The sequence below is a fragment of the Chamaea fasciata genome, unplaced genomic scaffold (assembly GCF_029207755.1).
Source record: "Chamaea fasciata isolate MVZ Bird 193981 ecotype frontalis unplaced genomic scaffold, bChaFas1.0.hap1 SCAF_3, whole genome shotgun sequence".
Classification (NCBI taxonomy): Eukaryota; Metazoa; Chordata; class Aves; order Passeriformes; family Sylviidae; genus Chamaea; species Chamaea fasciata.
In genome coordinates, this window is record NW_027094088.1 from 39,864,620 (window position 1) to 39,882,850 (window position 18,231).

General features: G+C 41.5%; 1 protein-coding gene across 1 annotated transcript in view; it reads right to left on the bottom strand.

Moving 5' to 3' along the window:
- Nucleotides 1-16,685, bottom strand: part of RPS6KA2 (ribosomal protein S6 kinase A2) — a 280,998-nt gene extending 264,313 nt beyond the window's left edge. Inside the window, exons 1-2 of the mRNA XM_066178673.1 lie at nucleotides 16,560-16,685; nucleotides 5,370-5,414 (exon numbers count right to left, since the gene is read on the bottom strand). Coding sequence (XP_066034770.1) covers nucleotides 5,370-5,414; nucleotides 16,560-16,604 — 90 coding nt within the window. The 5' untranslated portion in view covers nucleotides 16,605-16,685. The remainder of the gene's footprint in view (nucleotides 1-5,369; nucleotides 5,415-16,559) is intronic.
- Nucleotides 16,686-18,231: the final 1,546 nt, after the last annotated feature.

Here is an 18,231-nt window from a genome sequence, read left to right on the forward strand (position 1 = left end):
AAGAATCTAGGCAAGGTCATAATTTTCCAGTCAGGGCCTGCATTTGAGTTCACTCAGCATCTGTTTCTATAGAGAGAGAAAAAAATAAATTTATCCTGAATCAATGCCTACAAATCTTTCTTTTAGAAAGGTGTATAGCACAATATCTAAACTTACAATTACTTACATACTGTGATAATAATGCATTACTTTATACAAAAGAAAAAAATTATTACTCCACACCTTTTTCTTAAACAAGGTTCCTTAATTCTGAGTCGTTGTTGTTGGGTTTGGTTGCTTGGTTTTTTGGAGAAATAAGAAAACAACAGTATTTCAGTAAACATGTTGCTGTCATCTAACAATCCAAACCAGGCTTCCCTCCTCAAAAGTTTTTACATCATATTACAAAACAGTACTTCTCTATACTTTGTGCCTTACCACTCATATGATGATAAGCTTCCTATTTGTTTTTCCCTGAAAGGAAAAGCTCCCCTTGCAGGCCAAGTTTTTTAATAAGGTACAGACTTCTTGTGTGTGTATATGTGTAAACACATATACCAAGAAATGTCTTGTGTTCTGTGATCATTCTGGATAAAATCAGATGGATAATTTTCAAAGATCAACTCCTCCTAGCTCAGGATTTGGCCACTCTGACCAACAAAATAATCATGGAAAGGCAGCCAAAGGCCTGCATGAATGAACAAGTAGCATCTGAAAGATCTCAGACATACAAGAGTAATATATCTAAATGGAGGAAACAGAAGTGTCCAGGAGGAGCATGAAGAAGACTGTCAAGTATGTAGTGGTGGTGTCAGGAAAACCAAAGCCCATGTGCAATTGAATCTGATGACAGAGGCAGAGAGTAACAAGGACTGCTGTAGTTCTAGAAGCAGCAAAAGGAATACCTTTGATCCTGCTACTGAGCAGGGAAGGAGAGATGGTGACAAAGGACACAAGAAAGCCAAGGTACCCAGTGCTGTCTTTGCCTTGGTCTTTACTGGTAATTCTGAACCTTTGGGATTCCCAAGCCCCTGAAAAAGGTGGGAAAGAAGGATTTGGCTTTGGTGGAGGAGGGTCAGGTTAGGGGGCATTTAAATAAACAAATGTGGGACTTGATGAGATATATCCATTAATGCTGAGGGAACTGACCAATATTATTGTGTGGCCACTCCCAGTACTCTGAAGACACATGGCAGTTGGAGAAGCTTCTTGAGAGATGTGAGAAAGGATGTAGTTCCTCTCTTCAAGAAGGAAGATATAGCAAATTGCAAGCCAGTCAGCTTCACCTCAGTACCTGAAAGGGTGATGAATCAAATCTCTCTAGAAAGAATTCACAAGCATATGAATGGCAAGAAAATTATTTGCCATAGTCACCGCAGATTTGTGAAGAGGAAAATTTTGCTCAAACAACTTGACAGCCTTCACCATTTTGAAGAATGAAGGTGCAGGCTTCAAGTAAGACTTTTGACACTGTCTCCCACATCATCTCAGACAAACAGATGAAGGACTGATTGAATCATGTAAGTGAACAGTGAGATGGATCAAAAACTGAACTACAATACCCAGAGGGTTGTAATCAGCACAAAGTTCAGTTGGAGTCAGTCACTGGCATACCCCAGGGATCAAGACTGGGACCTGGATTATTTAACATCTTCATTAATGATTTGGTTGATTTGGCAGAGTACACGCTCTACAAGTTTGTAGATGCTACAAAATGTAGTAACAGCTGGTAACACCAGACAGTTGCACTGAGTCCAGAGGAACTTTTTCTGACTGAAGAAATTGGCCAACAGTATTATCCTGAAGTTTGGCAAAGGAACATGCAAGGTTCTATACCTCAAGAAAAATAACCCTATGCACTGCCTCAGGCTGGGGGTCACACAGCTGGAATTCATCTTCACAGAGAAGAACCTAGGCATCCTGGTGGACAGGTAGAATTGAGCCAGCTGGCAAAGAAAGTTGATGACACTCTGGGTTGTATTAGAAAAGGTGTTGCCAGCAGGTCTAGTGGAGTGATCCTTCTCTTCCACTCAGCACTGCTGAGACACCTGAAGTGACACCCTGTTCTGGGCTTCCACACTTCAAAGAAAAGACATGAACCTACTGGAGCAAATGAAGGTGAATTACTGCAAAAATAAACAATGGAGGAAGAGGTTTGACCTACAAAAAAAGATTCTGAGAAAGCTGTAATTGTAGCTCTGAAGAAGACAAGGACACAAGGAAAGAATGGAGAATGCGTCTTATTCACATGTATGAATATCCAAAGAGAGAGAATAAAAACGATAGAACGAGACTCTTTGCAGTGGTATCTCCAGTGACAGGAGGCAGTGAGCACAAACCAAAACACAGGAAATTTTAAACATGAATTTCCTCTTAGGGTGATCAAACACTAGAACCAGGTCCCAGAGAGCTTTTAGAGTCCATTCATGACACAACTGGATGCTGTGCCAAGCACTTTCCCTCCAATGACACTGCTTTCAGCAAGGCAGGGAAGGTTGGGCTAGATGATCTCCAGAGGGATCTTCCAACGTCAGTTTTCTATGTTGCCACGAACGTTTATTGCCTTGATAACAGTAGCACTAGAGCAACAAATATAAAATTTCCACTGACATGCAGGTTTCATGCTTTCTGCATTGTGATCATTCAGTGCAGTATTCGTTCAGTTCCTAAAAATTATCACACAAGCTGTTACTGCCATTAGTTATAGAAACTTGATGTTTCATTGAGGACCCAATAAATTCATGTCCTGGCTATAGACAGTGGCAGAACCTGCAACGTGTGCTTGTCATGAGCCACACACAGAGCATCCACCCTTGCTCCCTCCAGTTTTATTACTCACATTTTCACCAGTGCATACAGTATCAGCAGAAGTTATGTGTCTTTGGAAACTGCACAGGAGTTAAGAGTAAGCCTAGGTACTGCCATTTTCACTTTTGCCACACTGTTCTGTTTGTGCATCAGCATTTCCATTGAATATCTGCTTTACTTTCCCCAAGAGCCCCATGCAATGTTTGAACTAGAGCATACAAATTCCCTTGAAAGGGTAAAACAGCTCAAAGCAATGCTACAAGATAGCTTCTGAATGCTGTAATTTCGAAGGACTGCAAGATGCTTTGTAAATATACGCATTATTTTAGAAAAATGTGACAAAGAATTTTGCTGCCAGCTGCACCTTCATGGAAGTTTAGATAGAATACCAACACTTTGACCTAGACTAGACCACAAGACACATCACCCTTAAGTATGTTGGGGCCTCTAACGAACACAGGTGGTCAGAGTTATCCTTCTCTATCAAGAAAAGGCCATTTTGTCAAAAAGAACCTCTTAAGGAAAAACTGCATCCCCCCAGGTCTAAGCAATAACTGCTGCAGGAGTATAAAATCCTCTTAAGGAAATTTCTATCCACTAATCTGCTTGCTTTTGTGGCAGGACAAACAGGGTCTGTGGGATGTTCCTCCTCTTAAGAAAAAGCCCTGATAGCAACCCCCAGTGATCTGGGTGACAATTCTAGAGCAGAGCTGACACGGTGTTCTAGGGCCAAAATGTGTCTCAGGAACATCTGCTCTATCCAACAATCCCATCAATTTATGCCCCCAAGACATTTAAAGAACTTATCCATCAACAGGAAAATCAGACTTCAGAAAAAAAAAATTAGAAGTGCAGTTTTATAATGCGTTTTTTATAATGCATCATCTCATTTGTCCACACTATACACAGCGTGGGAGAAACAGCAGGAGGCCAACATAGCCTAAGGCAAGTTATTGACAAAAACATCCTTTAAGCAGGTGTGATCCAGTGCATTACACGATTTAAATTCACTCCTTAAGTCAAGCTTCAATGTCTCAAAGCAACAAAACATTTCTTTGGGGTTGGGCACAGTACAGCTATCAGTCACCCAAAGAGAAAATTGTTCTTTTTTACAATACCACTGCAACAGGACACAAATTTCATGGAAATGGAAATGGCCTACAGACTGAGCCAGCAGAGGGCTGAAATAGCATGGCAGCAGCAGAGAAAGGGAGAAGAAAAAATCAGAAAGAAACACCATTTCAGATATCAAATTGCACACTGCAATGTTTACATCAGAAAATGAGAACACAGGATTAAGGTTTCTGTACAAGCAGTCATTACATGCCTTTTGTTTTCTGCCAAATTTCAAACTTAATTATAAGAAACATCTTTCATGAAAATTAACTAGGTTTAAATTAATTTGGGAAATGAAGGCTATATTCACAAAAAAGTCCTCCTAAAACCCACAAACCAGAAAATTTTTTCTTCAGCCATATCCTCAAAGAAAGTGATGAGCCAAACTACCTGCACTTAATTTCTTCCCCAAGCTTTTTAAAGAGCAATTTACTGCTCTTTTTAAGAAATGGTAATGGAAGGGGAAAAAATCCATTTGGAAGTTGCACTCATTTCAGAGATCAAAGCTAAGATTTCTTCCTCCTTCCTATCATTTGTGGGTTAAACTATGCCTTTAACACAGTAAAAATGAACAGAAACACATCCATGCACAGAAAACCAGACATCAAAGGTAAGTTTTATATTTCAAGGAGTAAGAGATACCAGGAAATTGATCTTCAAGAGGTGGCTGGTTAGACATGCATCTTCGCAGCCTCCCTTCAGTTGAGAATCAGAAACAGAAGGGATTCAGTCTACTTTGCTTTTTTAGACATCAGCAAATGGCGGATCATCTATTACGCACACCTTGGCTCACTCTACACAAACCAGCAGCACTTCACCCTGACACATGGGACCAATGTCAAGCTTTGCTCTCAACTTATCATAATAGTGAATGATGATTTGACCTTGCCTGTTTTATATCTTCATATGACTTATTTGGCATTTAAACACTTCGACGCAAGACTTACCTTTTCCTGTAGGTTTAGATTTGCTTGTTTGTTTGTTTTAATTAGAAAAACAGTACAGTGATACAAAAATATAAACAACAGATTAACTTGAAGCAGAGGGTTAGCTAACTTTTGCTGTGGTGGAGAGCCAGCCAATGGAACAAGCAGTAATGACTTCAATTTAATGTCTATGGAATTAACTTATGCACAATTTACAATACACAAACCTTGTAAATATGACAGCTACTCTTTCTAAGGTCATAACAAAACCTTCTCTGTAGGAAAACTATATAACTCAAGAAGTTGTGTGCTCTTTCTTGGGAAAAATGCACAGCCAATATCTGTAAAATAAAATTATCTAACCTCTAGCTTTTATTCCTCACTTGACCTTGCAATACAAGACCAAAAATGGGTTGGCTTTGTATCTTGACAGCTACAAGCATGTGGAGAATATCTATCAGAGACATTTGGTTTCATGAAGAGAGAAGGTGATATAATAATTTGTCAAAATTTGTGTGATTTGTGAATCAGCTGTTTTACCTCTTTTACAGGTTCTTCGTCCGGGGCAGCATCTTCCACCACAGTCTAGTAAACAGATAGGAGAAAAGAGAAGAAAAATCCTGTAAATATATGCTACCAAGAAAGACAATTTTAAGCCAAGATCTAGCACAAAATACAGTCAATTTAGTTTTTAGGCAGATAAGTTGCTTTTAATTTATCTTACTATAGTAGGCTTGTTCCATTCTTCACACTTTGCACAGGTAAATTAACCTTGGAATCCATAGGGACCTACTTTCTCCAAGATACATAAAATGTTAAGAGAAGAAAACACAATAAAGGAGCTATTAAAAATTTGCTGATGAATAGTTGAAGCCAAATTTGTCATAGAATGGATAAAGAACAAAAGATTATTACTGAAAAGAACCAGAGAAATGGAATATCATTTCTTGCTGGGGAGAGAGAATATATGTGTGTGTATATATAGGAGCAAATTTTATGAATGCTCAGCTTCCATTTAAATGTTCTGCTCACCTAAAATCCATTAAGTGGTGAACCCTTTGGAAAACAGGTAGAAAGATTAAATAGAGTTTGATCACACAAACCTTTCTCAGGAAAAATATTCCCAGTGCTGTAATTCACTATCTTATCCATCCAGCTTGAGTGAGATCAATAACTTTACCTACTCTCAAAGAAATTCTAGAACAGCAAATATCCCAATTTTCTTGCTTACTTGTCAAACACAATTTATGACCTCCTGAGTCAACAGGTGAAAGCAGCAGTACTTCGCTCTAATCTTCCTTTACACAAACATAATATAGAACATGCCCTTGATGCACTCTTCCTTATTAAGTGATTGATTTACTATAAAAGCTGTCTTTAATATCTGCAAGTCATTCACCTGAGTCATGCACAGGCACTCATAAATGTCTCTGTTTTAAAAGGGTTTTTGGCATTAAGGAAGGGAAGGAGAAACAGGTCCGTATGCATCAAAGAATTAAACTGTCTCCCTCCTTGTCTACTAACTGTGAAAATCTTCCGTGAAAAAAAGAACAACTTGCAGACAATCATGAAAACATTTTATCCCACACAGATTCAGAGACCATGACAGTTCTCTTGAATCAGTACAACCACTAGTGTTTAAGCTGCATTCAGCTCATTAAAGAGTAAATGTTTCTGCTGTTTGAAAATGTCTTCAGGGACAAGAGCCCACAAGAGATGAAGTTAATTTCTATGTGCTTTCTATGTGCTTTTAGATTTGAGCAAATGGTACTTTGGCAATTCTATCTATAGCATGATCTCAAATGGTCTTAACTTATAACATATCTTTATTGTGCCTAGAGACAGCAATAGAGTGAATAAATGGTGCTTTACCTGTTGTTCCTATCTAAACTGTAGGAGCTTATGCCTGCAATTCTTTAGGCCTCTAAACTTTTTGTAAGTGAAACCTCAGCATGTGATAGAACAGTGTAGATCATCTATGCTGTTCTTTCAAGCAGGAAATTTTAAAAAAGCACCACCAAAACCTACAAACTCACACATCTGATTAACTATCATTTCAATGCATCAATTACCCCTGGTAAGGAGATCCACACAGTTTCTTCTGAAGGAAAGGCCTAAGTAGTCCTCTACCAGCAAAAGACGTCATCCCAGGCAATGTACATTCAACTTTAGTGCAGGATTTACCCTGTGATCAAGAGGAGTTTTTCCAAGAAATTGACAACAGAAAAAGCAACCAATGAAGCCCTCTCTGTCTGGATCAGAAAGAAAAACACTGGGCACACAAAAAATGAACTGATTTTAGAAAGGAGGGAAGGAGGAAGGAAAAAAAAACAGGCATGTAAATGCACTTTGAATACCAGTCAATGCAAAGGTAGACTTGGGAGGGGAACACCATTTCTATGAGGTTCAGCAAGAAATTGTTAACCATAAATATAGTAATACAAGTCCTCTCATTATGAAAGTGATTTAACAAGGTGTCAGCTGACTTCTAAAACAAAATCAGGAACGATACACAGTTTCCCAGCTATAACCTGTTTATTAGCCCTCAGATTCCTTGCATCCCACAAAGTGGAACAAGTTACAGTATTCAGAAGTGAATTATATGATTTAAACTTTTGCAAGCCCCCCACAGCTTGTTTTTAACCTAGGGACTCCAGAATGATCTGTGCTGGTACAATATATCACATTATCACTTCTGCTGAACTGTTTACATGTACAAACTAACACCTTGCACAAAACCTTTCCTGTAGTTCAGCAACTCCTTTTGAGTCAAGTGTTTTGTGTTCTCCACAACCTGTCTGGCTCAGTTACACTTCCATCTTTCCCTGTCACCAAAACCCTGTTACAGTACTTCAATCAAACAAGGGGATGGGGGCTTAAAAAATAAACACCAACACCACCCCCCCCCCCCCCGCACCTCACAAATTTCATTCATCTATTCACAAGTGTGCATCCTGTGCTACAAGCAATTGACCTGAAATATTTTGGTGTTTTAGCACTGCTTAACAGTCCCAGAAATACTCAGGAATCTACCTTGTCCCATTACAGTAAAAAAATCATAAAATCATAGAATAACCTAAGCCGGAAGGTACCCAACAAGGATCACAGAGCTCAGCTCCTGCACGGGGCATCCCCAAGAATCACACCATGTGACTGAGAGCACTGTCCAAACACTTCTTGAACCTGATAGATGCCTTTCTTGACACAAGATAACCTTAGATTGCCGGTAATGACAACACTGCAAGACAAATCGCGAGCACACGCAACAGAGCAGCGAATTATCACAGCATCGGGTTTCCAGTACGATCCGGAAAGCACAGTCTTACGCTAAGAGGTAATGGGCAAATGGGTAATCAGAACCCAAGTGAGGTCCACGGACCTATTCGAGCCTCAAATGACAGATCACATACTTCATGTTTAAATGTGAGCCTGAGCGCGACTCAGCCCGCTTTGTAGGTTTCTATCTGTTGTACACGCTCTTTCCTTCGCAGCCACCCCAGTCCCCCGGGGCACTGTTCCGACCCGAGCCCGGTGCGGGGCGGGCGGGCAGGACAGAACGGGACATCCCGCATTGCCCGGGCTCCGCGGCCGCCGCTCCAACCGCTCCTCCTGGGAGGCAACAGGTTCCTCACAGGTTCCCGAGCCTCGCCTGGCTCCCGCCCTCCGCAGCGAGCGGAGCGGGCGCGGGATGCTCATCACACCCCATTTCGTGAGCTTTGGGGCACCACCGAGGCGCTTCCCCCGGCGGGAAAGAGGGGCCGGCGGCACCGCCGCTGCCGCACGCCCCCGCAGCCGCTCACCTCCGTCTCCATGGGCTCCACCTCTATCCCCTTCCATAGCTCCAGCAAGTGGGCGATCGGCATGCTGAGCGATTCCTGCCTGAGGACGGGATCAAGCAGAAGGAGCGCGCGTCGGCCGCCGGCGAGAGCGCAGAAAGGAAGGTGTCGGAGGGGGACAGGACAAGGCGCCGAGTGGGACCGGGACCCTCCACCCACCCGCTCGGCAAAATGGCTCCGCGCTGCCCCAGGGGAGCCGCGGAAGGGACGCGGGCGCTCCGCAGGCGCGGGGGGGAAGGACAAGGCAGCGGCCGCCGCTCCGTAGCCGCCGACGGACCCCGGCCGCCCGTCCCGTCCCTCTCGGCCGCCGCCACCGCCTTGGCTCCGCTTTTAATCCGGGGGGAAAGTTGCTGCGGAGGATGCTGCGGCGGCGGCGGGCGCTGCCATGGCAACGGCAGCGCGGCCCCCCCGCCGGCCCGGCCCCGCCCGCCGCGCCCCGGGGACCCGGGGCCGGACTGGGGCTGGGGCGGCAACGGGAAAATTACTCCGTTTATAGCCACTACGGAGAACGTTGGAATCATGACAGAGTGCGTAGCTCACAAAAGGATGTCTAAGGCTTACAAAGCCCAGCATTATTCCAGTCTTGAAAAGAATTAACTATCACTTCCTTTACTTTTTTATCTCTGTACTGTGAAGCCTGTAGTCTGTTTATTCACATGCCCTTTCCTCCTCCTTCACATCTCAAAAGCTACTACAATCTTACTATAGCAAGCATGACAACACACCACGTACCCACCTGCCAGAGACCAGGGTTTATGCAGACATTAATTTGAATTCTCCTCAAATTTAGGACAAAAAGTGCATTTTAAGTTGTTTGGGCAACTTCATCAGGGGCCAAAAGGTTTTAGTGTTAAATAAACCACTGCTTTTCAAAGAACCATTTTGGAACTAAGAGTCATATATGCAGAGTGCATTTTTCTTCTATTCCATGCTGAAAATGCCATAGTTTGATTCCATATAAGCAATTCTGCACAAATTCAGTACAAGTTTTCGCTAACAAGAAAAATTCTTCTGCCAGTCTGCAAAAGAACATTGGAGAAATGTTCCTCCTCCACTCCCATCTCAGCTTCCCCAAACTCTATTTAACATGAATAAGTTCCCCTGTGAGTCCAAATGCTAAACACAGTTAGGAAAATCAAATTCACTAACCATAATACAGAAAAAAAAAGAGTTCTCAACCAGAGCTACAAACAGAGCTATGCATTCAGATACTGCTGCGAGAACTCAGTCTTTTAATTGTGTTAGAATGAGAACACTTCTTCACATCTATGACAGCACTTAAGTAACAACTTGTAACACCAATTATGCAGCTTCATCTGCTTTACAGATTGAGCAATTAAATATCTAGATAACTGCCTTTACTCACTGCTCACCAAAAAAGTGTAGTGGGAGTGATGTTAATCACATAACAGACACGTAACTGAGGTCAGGAGCTGCAGTACCTGGCTGTAACACACTCCCTGGCTCTTGTGTCCTGCCCCTAGCAACACACAGGAGATGGAGTTCCTTTCTATGACCTGGCAAACAGGCACCCCCAAACAGCCTCATAGCACCAACAACTCTGAGGCCAAAGCCAGGACCAAAGACAACAAATTCAGAGTACAAACCACACTTGTTTTAAAAAACCCAGGGACCTTTATCAACCAGACATATCCTCAAGAAGATTGTACGTGATTATATCAGATGCCATCTTGATTTTTAAAAACTCTTTAACTCCAGTTTACAAGACTGTATTTTAGCCTTTGATATACAAATCTTGGATGCTACAGGCTAAGAGCAAAGTGTCTGTGACAACAGGGAACTGGGGAGGTCCAGATAATCCCAGGGGAGGCAAATCCAAGGTTTGGAGTCATTGCACTGTAGTTAAGTTTCCCATGTGTCCATGCAGATCTAATGTTTTTATAACTTTTCTGTGAATTCCACTCCAATCTTGAGACACACAGTTACATGTTTCCTTAAGTATTAATCTGTTATCAAATTGGGGCATCAAAACTCAGAAGTTTATTTCCAGACCACTTTGGTCAGTCTAAACATGCATAAAATAAAAGCAGGGAAAAACAAGTGATAAGGTCTTGTTATTGGTTTGACATATATACTTCTGTTACAAGCATGATACATGTACTATGCAGTAGACTGCCTATACTCTTTCAGCACCAAGATGACTTGGTGGACCCAAATTAAATTTCAAAATTTCAAAAAACTGCATGTATTCCATACTCCATTTCTTATGCCTACCTGACAAAGTGCAGAAATTTTTAACCTCAGTTCAAATGAAAATGTGGGTTTGGGTAATTTTCCCCCTGCCCTATATTTTGCAGCATCACAAAATCAGAAGTAGTCCACTTCCAAAAATACCTCATTAGGAGCACAATAGAGAAATATAGGGGAAGAGGGGGATGGACCATAGGGGCATAAAAACACACAAAAGAGCAGACAGAAATTCAAATAAATTGGTCTCTGAGGACACACAAGAAATCTGGTCAGAGCAAGAAGTAGTTACAGATTTTTTCCTAAGAAAAAATATTATTTAACTACATGTACAATTTATTTGCAGATATGCTAGCTAGGCTGAGAATTGCAAGAAGATTAGTTCATCTTGCATCAAGAGAATAAAAGCACTTTTATCTCCTGTGTAAGGAAGCACTGGACTACTTACATGGTGATTTTTCATCTATTTTTACCTGTCTCCTGAGTGGTAGCTAATAGTTGCTGCCAGATGCAGAGTGGGGGATTAGACACAGCAATATCCTGCTGGGTTACGGTAACTCCCACACTAGCAGGAGATACACAAGCACAGAAGAAAATTTCTTAAGAGCATTGTGTACAAATCACATTAAGATACTTTAATAACTTTCGTGTCCTCAGCTTTGTGGAAAAGGAAAGGACTATTTCCCCATTTGATGCACAAAAGGGAAGAAGCACAGAGAAATATTATTCTCTGCCATTAGCTCAGCACCCTTCCAAGTTCATGACTTCAGTGTTCAGTTGAATGGAATCACCTCATGCCAAAACATGCATTCCTCTGCATGCAGCTTGAGCTCAAAGCTCACTCAAAGCTTGAGCAAGACAACCTTCTGCCTGTCCAACAACCAAACTGCTCTGGTTTACCATAAAATACAGCCTTATGGCAGGGAAGTAGAAAGCATGGTCTTTGAGGCTCATATGGGACTTTCACTACACCATCCCAAATATGAAAGGAACATGCTGTGCTTGACTGGTTTCCTATAATCTGTACAGTCAAGCTTGTGTCAGATGGATGAAATCTGTGGCAAATGGGTAAGTGTCAAATGCTAGAAGTAACTAGTAAAAGTTGGGCAGGTTTTAAAAAAGACCTCTGCATCATTCTTTCATGGAGGGAAGTCTAAGTTACCTATACTTTCTTGGTTTTATATTAAAGTTACCAAAAGCTACTCTTCCCAGTTGAAAACAAATAGACAAAATCCCTCACACTGCCTTTTCTCCATGAGAGCAGGTGTTGAAATGCTTTAAGCTCATTTCTAAACAAGATAAATATATTTCTCTTCAGCTTATTTGTTCAGTGTCTCATCATTAAGTACTTCAAGCTCAGCACTTGGATAGCCTACCATCATTTGTGCAGAACCTGAGAGAAGCACAAAACAGTATCTACACACTGCTAATTGTACCAGACACAGGGGAAATAGTGTTTACTACAATAGGAGAGGCATCCCTAGTGTTGCTAAAACAATATACAGTTCAGCTGTGAAGTACATGCCTGAGAAACACAAGAGGAAACAGTGGCAGAGAAGGCATTCAGTATCAGTGTGCTTCTTCCCCCTGCAAAGCTCATAACTTAAGCTTGTCAAATTAAAATCATGTCTGCTGAGTCCTCTGAAATAAGAAATGCTCAAAACTGGAGAGAAAGTCAGCTTAATTCCTAACCTTTGCAATGCTCTTGCTTCACCATTTGTATTTAATGAGAAGGTCTAGACTGAACATTAAAATCAATATGTTTAGAGACCAACAAGAGTAAATAGACTCCTTCAGTTTAAAGGGGGCGACAGCTATTACAAGCAGCCGGGTGCCTCTGTAAAACAGGGATGAGGGCTATTAGGAGCTGCAGAAAAAAAAAATGCTTTTCACATCTGTTATTTATCTGTATTAAGGCTGCAGCTACTTAGCCCATCCCACACTTATCAGCTCTTAATATTACTGAACAGTTAAATACTGGAAGAATTAACTGGGAAAACAGAAAACCTAGTTCAGATATCTGCAGTGAACCAGCTTCCTTTTAGTATAGACATGGCTTAGCTGATGTCCCCAGTAGAGATAATTGGCTAAAACAGCAGAGACCCCAGTCTGTTCCTGCACTGACCCACCAGTTTAGTTGAGGTACAATACTGGGTCTGGTTTCAATAGCCTGAGTGCCTTGGGGCTGGCGAGCCACTCCAGAATACTGGAAGCAGCACCAAGTGGCATCACATCGCATCAGCCAAGCTCCATGAACCACCTGAGTGCCACCTACACTAAACCGGGTAGGTGGTGACTGGTTTTCCACCAGCCATTTGAGTACCTGCATCATGTTTGCACTGCAAGCCTGCACAGCTAGAAAGCCTGAGCTGAATTGCTGACAGTGTGCCCAAAATCCAAAGCCTGTTAGTCTCCTTACCCTGCAAGGCATTAACCACTCCCAGAGATGAGCTGCGAAACACAAGGTAGCTACATCCTGTACCTAATAATAAAAAATTGAGAGGGCTCCTGTGGCAAAGATGCTGACCCTCAGAAACATTTACTCAAGTAATCCCCTACACAGCAATTCCCTATGCAAACATCTGGGATATTCTTCATTAAAGTTGTAACTCCCCATTATGCACTGCTAAACACCAGTTAAAGATATTCAACAAAGATAAGCTGTAGCAAAAGCTTTCCTGCTACACAATATAACACTAAGTTTTATGACTTCATATTTTCATCTTACAAGCACAGAAGAGACTTTTTTTTCTCCAAAATGCACTGTATAAAGCTCTTCAAGGAGCAGCTCACAATGCCCTAGAGCAGATTTCCAAGGACACATTCCCATCTCTGCCAATTCTACTGCAGCAGCAGTACCTTGGCTGAACAAAGAGGATTCCACTTGCCTGCTGCACATAGCCACTTCTGTCAGAGGTCGGAAAGCTGTGCACAAACAGCTTCCATCAGGCTGGATCAAGGCTTCTCAGCAGCTGCAGCACAGCTTGAACACTTACCACAGCCAAAATGAGGGGATGGAAAGGGAAAAGGACAGTCACATTGCCCTCAACTCAGGGCTAGAAAAACTGATTTGGAGGCAATAAAGCAATTCAGGATGACTGGGGAAAATGTTTGACATTTCACTTACTCTACCTGCCATGCTCACTGCATCCGGAGATAATCCCACCCCATGTATCCTTCTTGCCTCCCCAAAAAACAAGGGAAAAACTCTTCCCTGTCACCTAAATGCCATAGGAGTGGGGCACACAGCAAAAAGATGGTGGCTGCAAGCTAGTCACTCCAACTGCTTAAACACTTCCTCACTAAAAGTAGCAAGAACAGTTCTGGTACCTCAATTGGACCACACAAGAGCAGCAGAAACACCAACAGGAAAAGGAATCAGGGTTGCACTGCTGCTAGAATCTCACTAGGGTGGATGTGGCTGCACTGAACAGGGTAAGGGCACCTGCCCTACTCCAGTCTACACAGGGGGAGTTGTCCTTAGGAAATAAATTTAGAGTCTTCTTTAATTTTCATTGACAAACCCAGACTACTTCCATACAGATCACTGTTTCTGTCAGTAGTTCTACTTAGAAGGCCAAGCAGATTGTCAACTTAAGTACATAATGAAATTATTATTTTAGATCTAGAACAAAATTCTGGTGACAGAATGCTCAGGAACTTTTTTTTTTTTTTTTTTTTTTTTTGCATAAACTTTCTAAATTAAAAAAAAATTAGAACGAAAAAGCTTACTTCCTTAATTTTCTTTCTGTAACAGATGAAGAAACATTGTGATAGCAGAGACATTAAGACTGCCTAAAATACAGAGAGAGGACTGAAAGCAATATTTCAAACATAATTCAATAAGAGTAACATTAACATGATGTAAGATTGCATGTCATAGAAGACTTCACAGTAAGCTACCCAATAGCTGTGACACAGACACTTTAGGTGACTGAGGACAAAGGTATTAGTTTATTTGTGGGCAGCCTTTCAGTTTAGATCCTGCTAAAGATCTGCATAAACACATGGAATAACTGATTTATAGCCTTCCTAAAAGAAGATCCATTTTTCATTCAATGTTAGGGAAAAAAAGTCAAGTGTCATGAAAATGGACTTTATTACTTTCGGTATGTCTACTCACAAGACTCTCATCAAACCTGTACACAGACATGAGATTTTCAGCAACTGCAAAGATATTTGAAGAAACAATGAAGAAACAAAACATATCCATTAATAAGATTCACACAGAGCCTGAAGAAGCCACAACCTTGGACAGAGGAATGAATCAGAATATTTATAATTAATTTTGAAAGCTTGTGCATGCTGCTGAGTTTTCACTCAGTAAACCATGATCTGACACACTAAGAACAGGAGTGAGGGCAGCACCAGCTGAAGCACTTCAGCTTCATAAATTCTTCTTTAAGGGATCTAACCTACAGTCTGGAAACTAATAAAGTCTAATAAACATAAACAACACAAATCTTCCAATATTACAGGAGCTTTGCAACATCAAGTGTCTTTAGTATCAAAGTATCATCTCTCAAACAGTACATTCAAATCAATAAAGACCTCAGAAAGCATACACACAAATTAAAACAGAAATCAAGAATTTCTAATCTAAAACTAAATAGTCAGTATGATTTCTTCACCTTCAATCAGGCCACATTTGTCTTTTTGAAGATGACTTTAGCTTGAAGATGAGAAGAAAAACAGAGTTACTTAAGTCGGCAGGTGCTTTATAACCAATTCTGTTAAAAAAAACAAATCATACCCCAAACTGAGTTAATTTCTCCAGTGTTTTGAATTTTAAGCAGAAAGAAGTAACAGTTTTTTAGGTTTGCTCTTTTAAGCATGTGACATGCTGTATTTTCATTACTTTTTTCAAATGAATACCACAGTAGCTTCTTTTTTTTATAGATGAATATGAGATAACTGAGATTCAGACTTGAATATCTGAGCTCAAGAAATGAAGTATATTATGGGTGATGATTAAAGGTTTTTTGGTTGTAGCCCAGCCAGCATCTATCAGCTGTGCAATTCCCCCTCATCACATCAGTTGCCATTAGCAAAGGCAAGGACAGAGGGGAGAACCGGGGACAGAAAGCAATAGACCCGAGATAAAATCCTCAAATGCTGTGAGGCTGAACAGAGAGCCAGGCTGCACAGCACAGCTGTATACCACCCCCACATAACTCATATTTCGTATCCCTTTGAGGAAGATTTTTAAAAAGCCAAAAGAAGCAGTTTTATGGGCAAGTTAAAATCATGCTGCACAATGAACCAAATCATTTAACACTTCTAGTGCCCACTGTCTCTCTAGCAGAGACACCAGCTGTAACATAGCAACTCTTTCCAAAATAGATGTTAGAGATCAAGCAAGCACTTTTCACAGCAACATCTCTGAGATGAGTTATATGCACAAACCAGAATTCCCACCTACAGGTGCGGTAGAAACACACAAGGCTGGGATGGGGTGTCCACAGGTGAGCCTGGTATGCCACACGGCCAGGCTCACACCACACAGCGGGCAGCAGAGAGGCCCAGGCAGAAACAGCAAGCCTGCCTGTACACTTTCCATGCCATTTACCACTTTTCAAGACAAATGGGTCAGGAAGGTATGTGCCAGCAGACTGTCTCTAGGTGCCCTTCTTCCCCCTCCTGAGAAGCAGTAAGGAAATGGTGCTACTCAAAGCCACTTTCCCACCTCCACAGGTAAAGGTGCAGCAGTACCATAGTCCCAGGAGCCCATAAGGATTCTGTGCTTCTATATTCCCCATCCAAGTAATGTTACTTCCCTGGAGCACAGCAATACCAGCACAAACTGCATGAACACCACAGCCACAAAGGCAGAGAAGACTTCTTAATACCCAGCCTGGAGTAATTTAAAGCCTCTCCTTCCTGTAACAGGGATCCACCTGGGTGAGGGCCACCTGGAGGACAGCTCCTAGGCTCCAGAGGGAAAGAAGAGCACTCCTGGTGTTAGTGCTGGGAGCACTTTCCTGGAAGGGCTTTCTGGCAAGAAGGGAACAGTCACTGTTTCTGACCTCTTGTGGGTTGGACACACATCCTGCCCTGAGCAAGGGCAGAGAGTGTTTGTAGTGGAGGAAATGCAGAGAGCCACGGGGCTGTCAGTCAGATGAGCACTGGCTGATTGATATTTTGATTCAGATGCTTATTAAATTGTAGTAACTTGCTTACAGTGGGGTTTTGGTTTCCAGCAAGAATGATTGAGAGAAAGAGAGTACAACAGAAATAATCCCAGCTAGTCAAAACCCCGGATGTTTTAAGATATGGATTTCCTGGATCTTCTTTTATCATCCATTTGCTATCTTTCCATCAAGAGATTTTGAAAAGCTCTGGAACATGTCTAGTGTGTTATTTGTTCCAAAATCAATGTTTTTCTTGTCTGTAAATAAAATTAGGCCTGCAGTGGAATTTTACATTTCACTTATATTTGATGTTCACTTATATTGTTTTCTGTGTTCTCCTTCAAGAACCATTACCTACCCCTAACTTGCTTTTATATTTCTCAAAACAATTTAGTGTCCAATTTGTGAAGCAAGGCATGAAAAGCAAAAGCTTGGCAAACTTGGTGTATGAGTACTGATCAATAAAAGCTTATTTGTATTAGAAAAGAAATGCAGTTGTTCTGCAAGAACAGCAGAATTTATTATCATGAGTTACTTTTAAAGCAGCTTCCAAAGAAGTTTCAAGGCCTCACACACAGGTGGCCAAACGACCCTGACCACCAGCTGGCCAGAGACTTTAAAAGAGACAAAAATCAGACCGGGGTTGCAGCTGTTCCACAGCAGTACTCCACCAGAGAATGCAGGGCAATGGTGACCAGAGGCAAACCGGTCTTAGATTGTGCAAATGAGGCACCATTCTCCTTAGAAAGAGAATTCTGCAAGAACAGTCATGCTGTTGCAAAAAACCAAAGTTCCCTTGGCCTCATTAGAGCCTTTGAAACAGACACTTGGGGTTCTCAGCTCCTGTTACCCACTGCAATTTGCTTTTCAAACTTCAGCAGATTTGTATAAAACTGAGGTAATGGCAGAAAGAATAATAGAAATACGTTCAAATTTAGCTGTATTGCACAGTCTCTTAAGAGTATTGAAACCTGGAACAGAGTGGTAAAAGTCCCTCACAGCATTTTCATCCACACTCAATAACCAATAAAACAAAATGGAAGGGATAATTCCTCCCTCATTTTCCAACTTCACTTAACATATCCATGCTCATGTTCATTCTCTCAGAGGTCTAGTATTTCTCCACTCTCTAGCTTCATTATGCCTCTCTGGGTCTTCAGGGTTCAATTACCTACTATACAGAATGATTGCATCAGCTGGTTTACAGAGGCTGAAGTTGGGAATTAA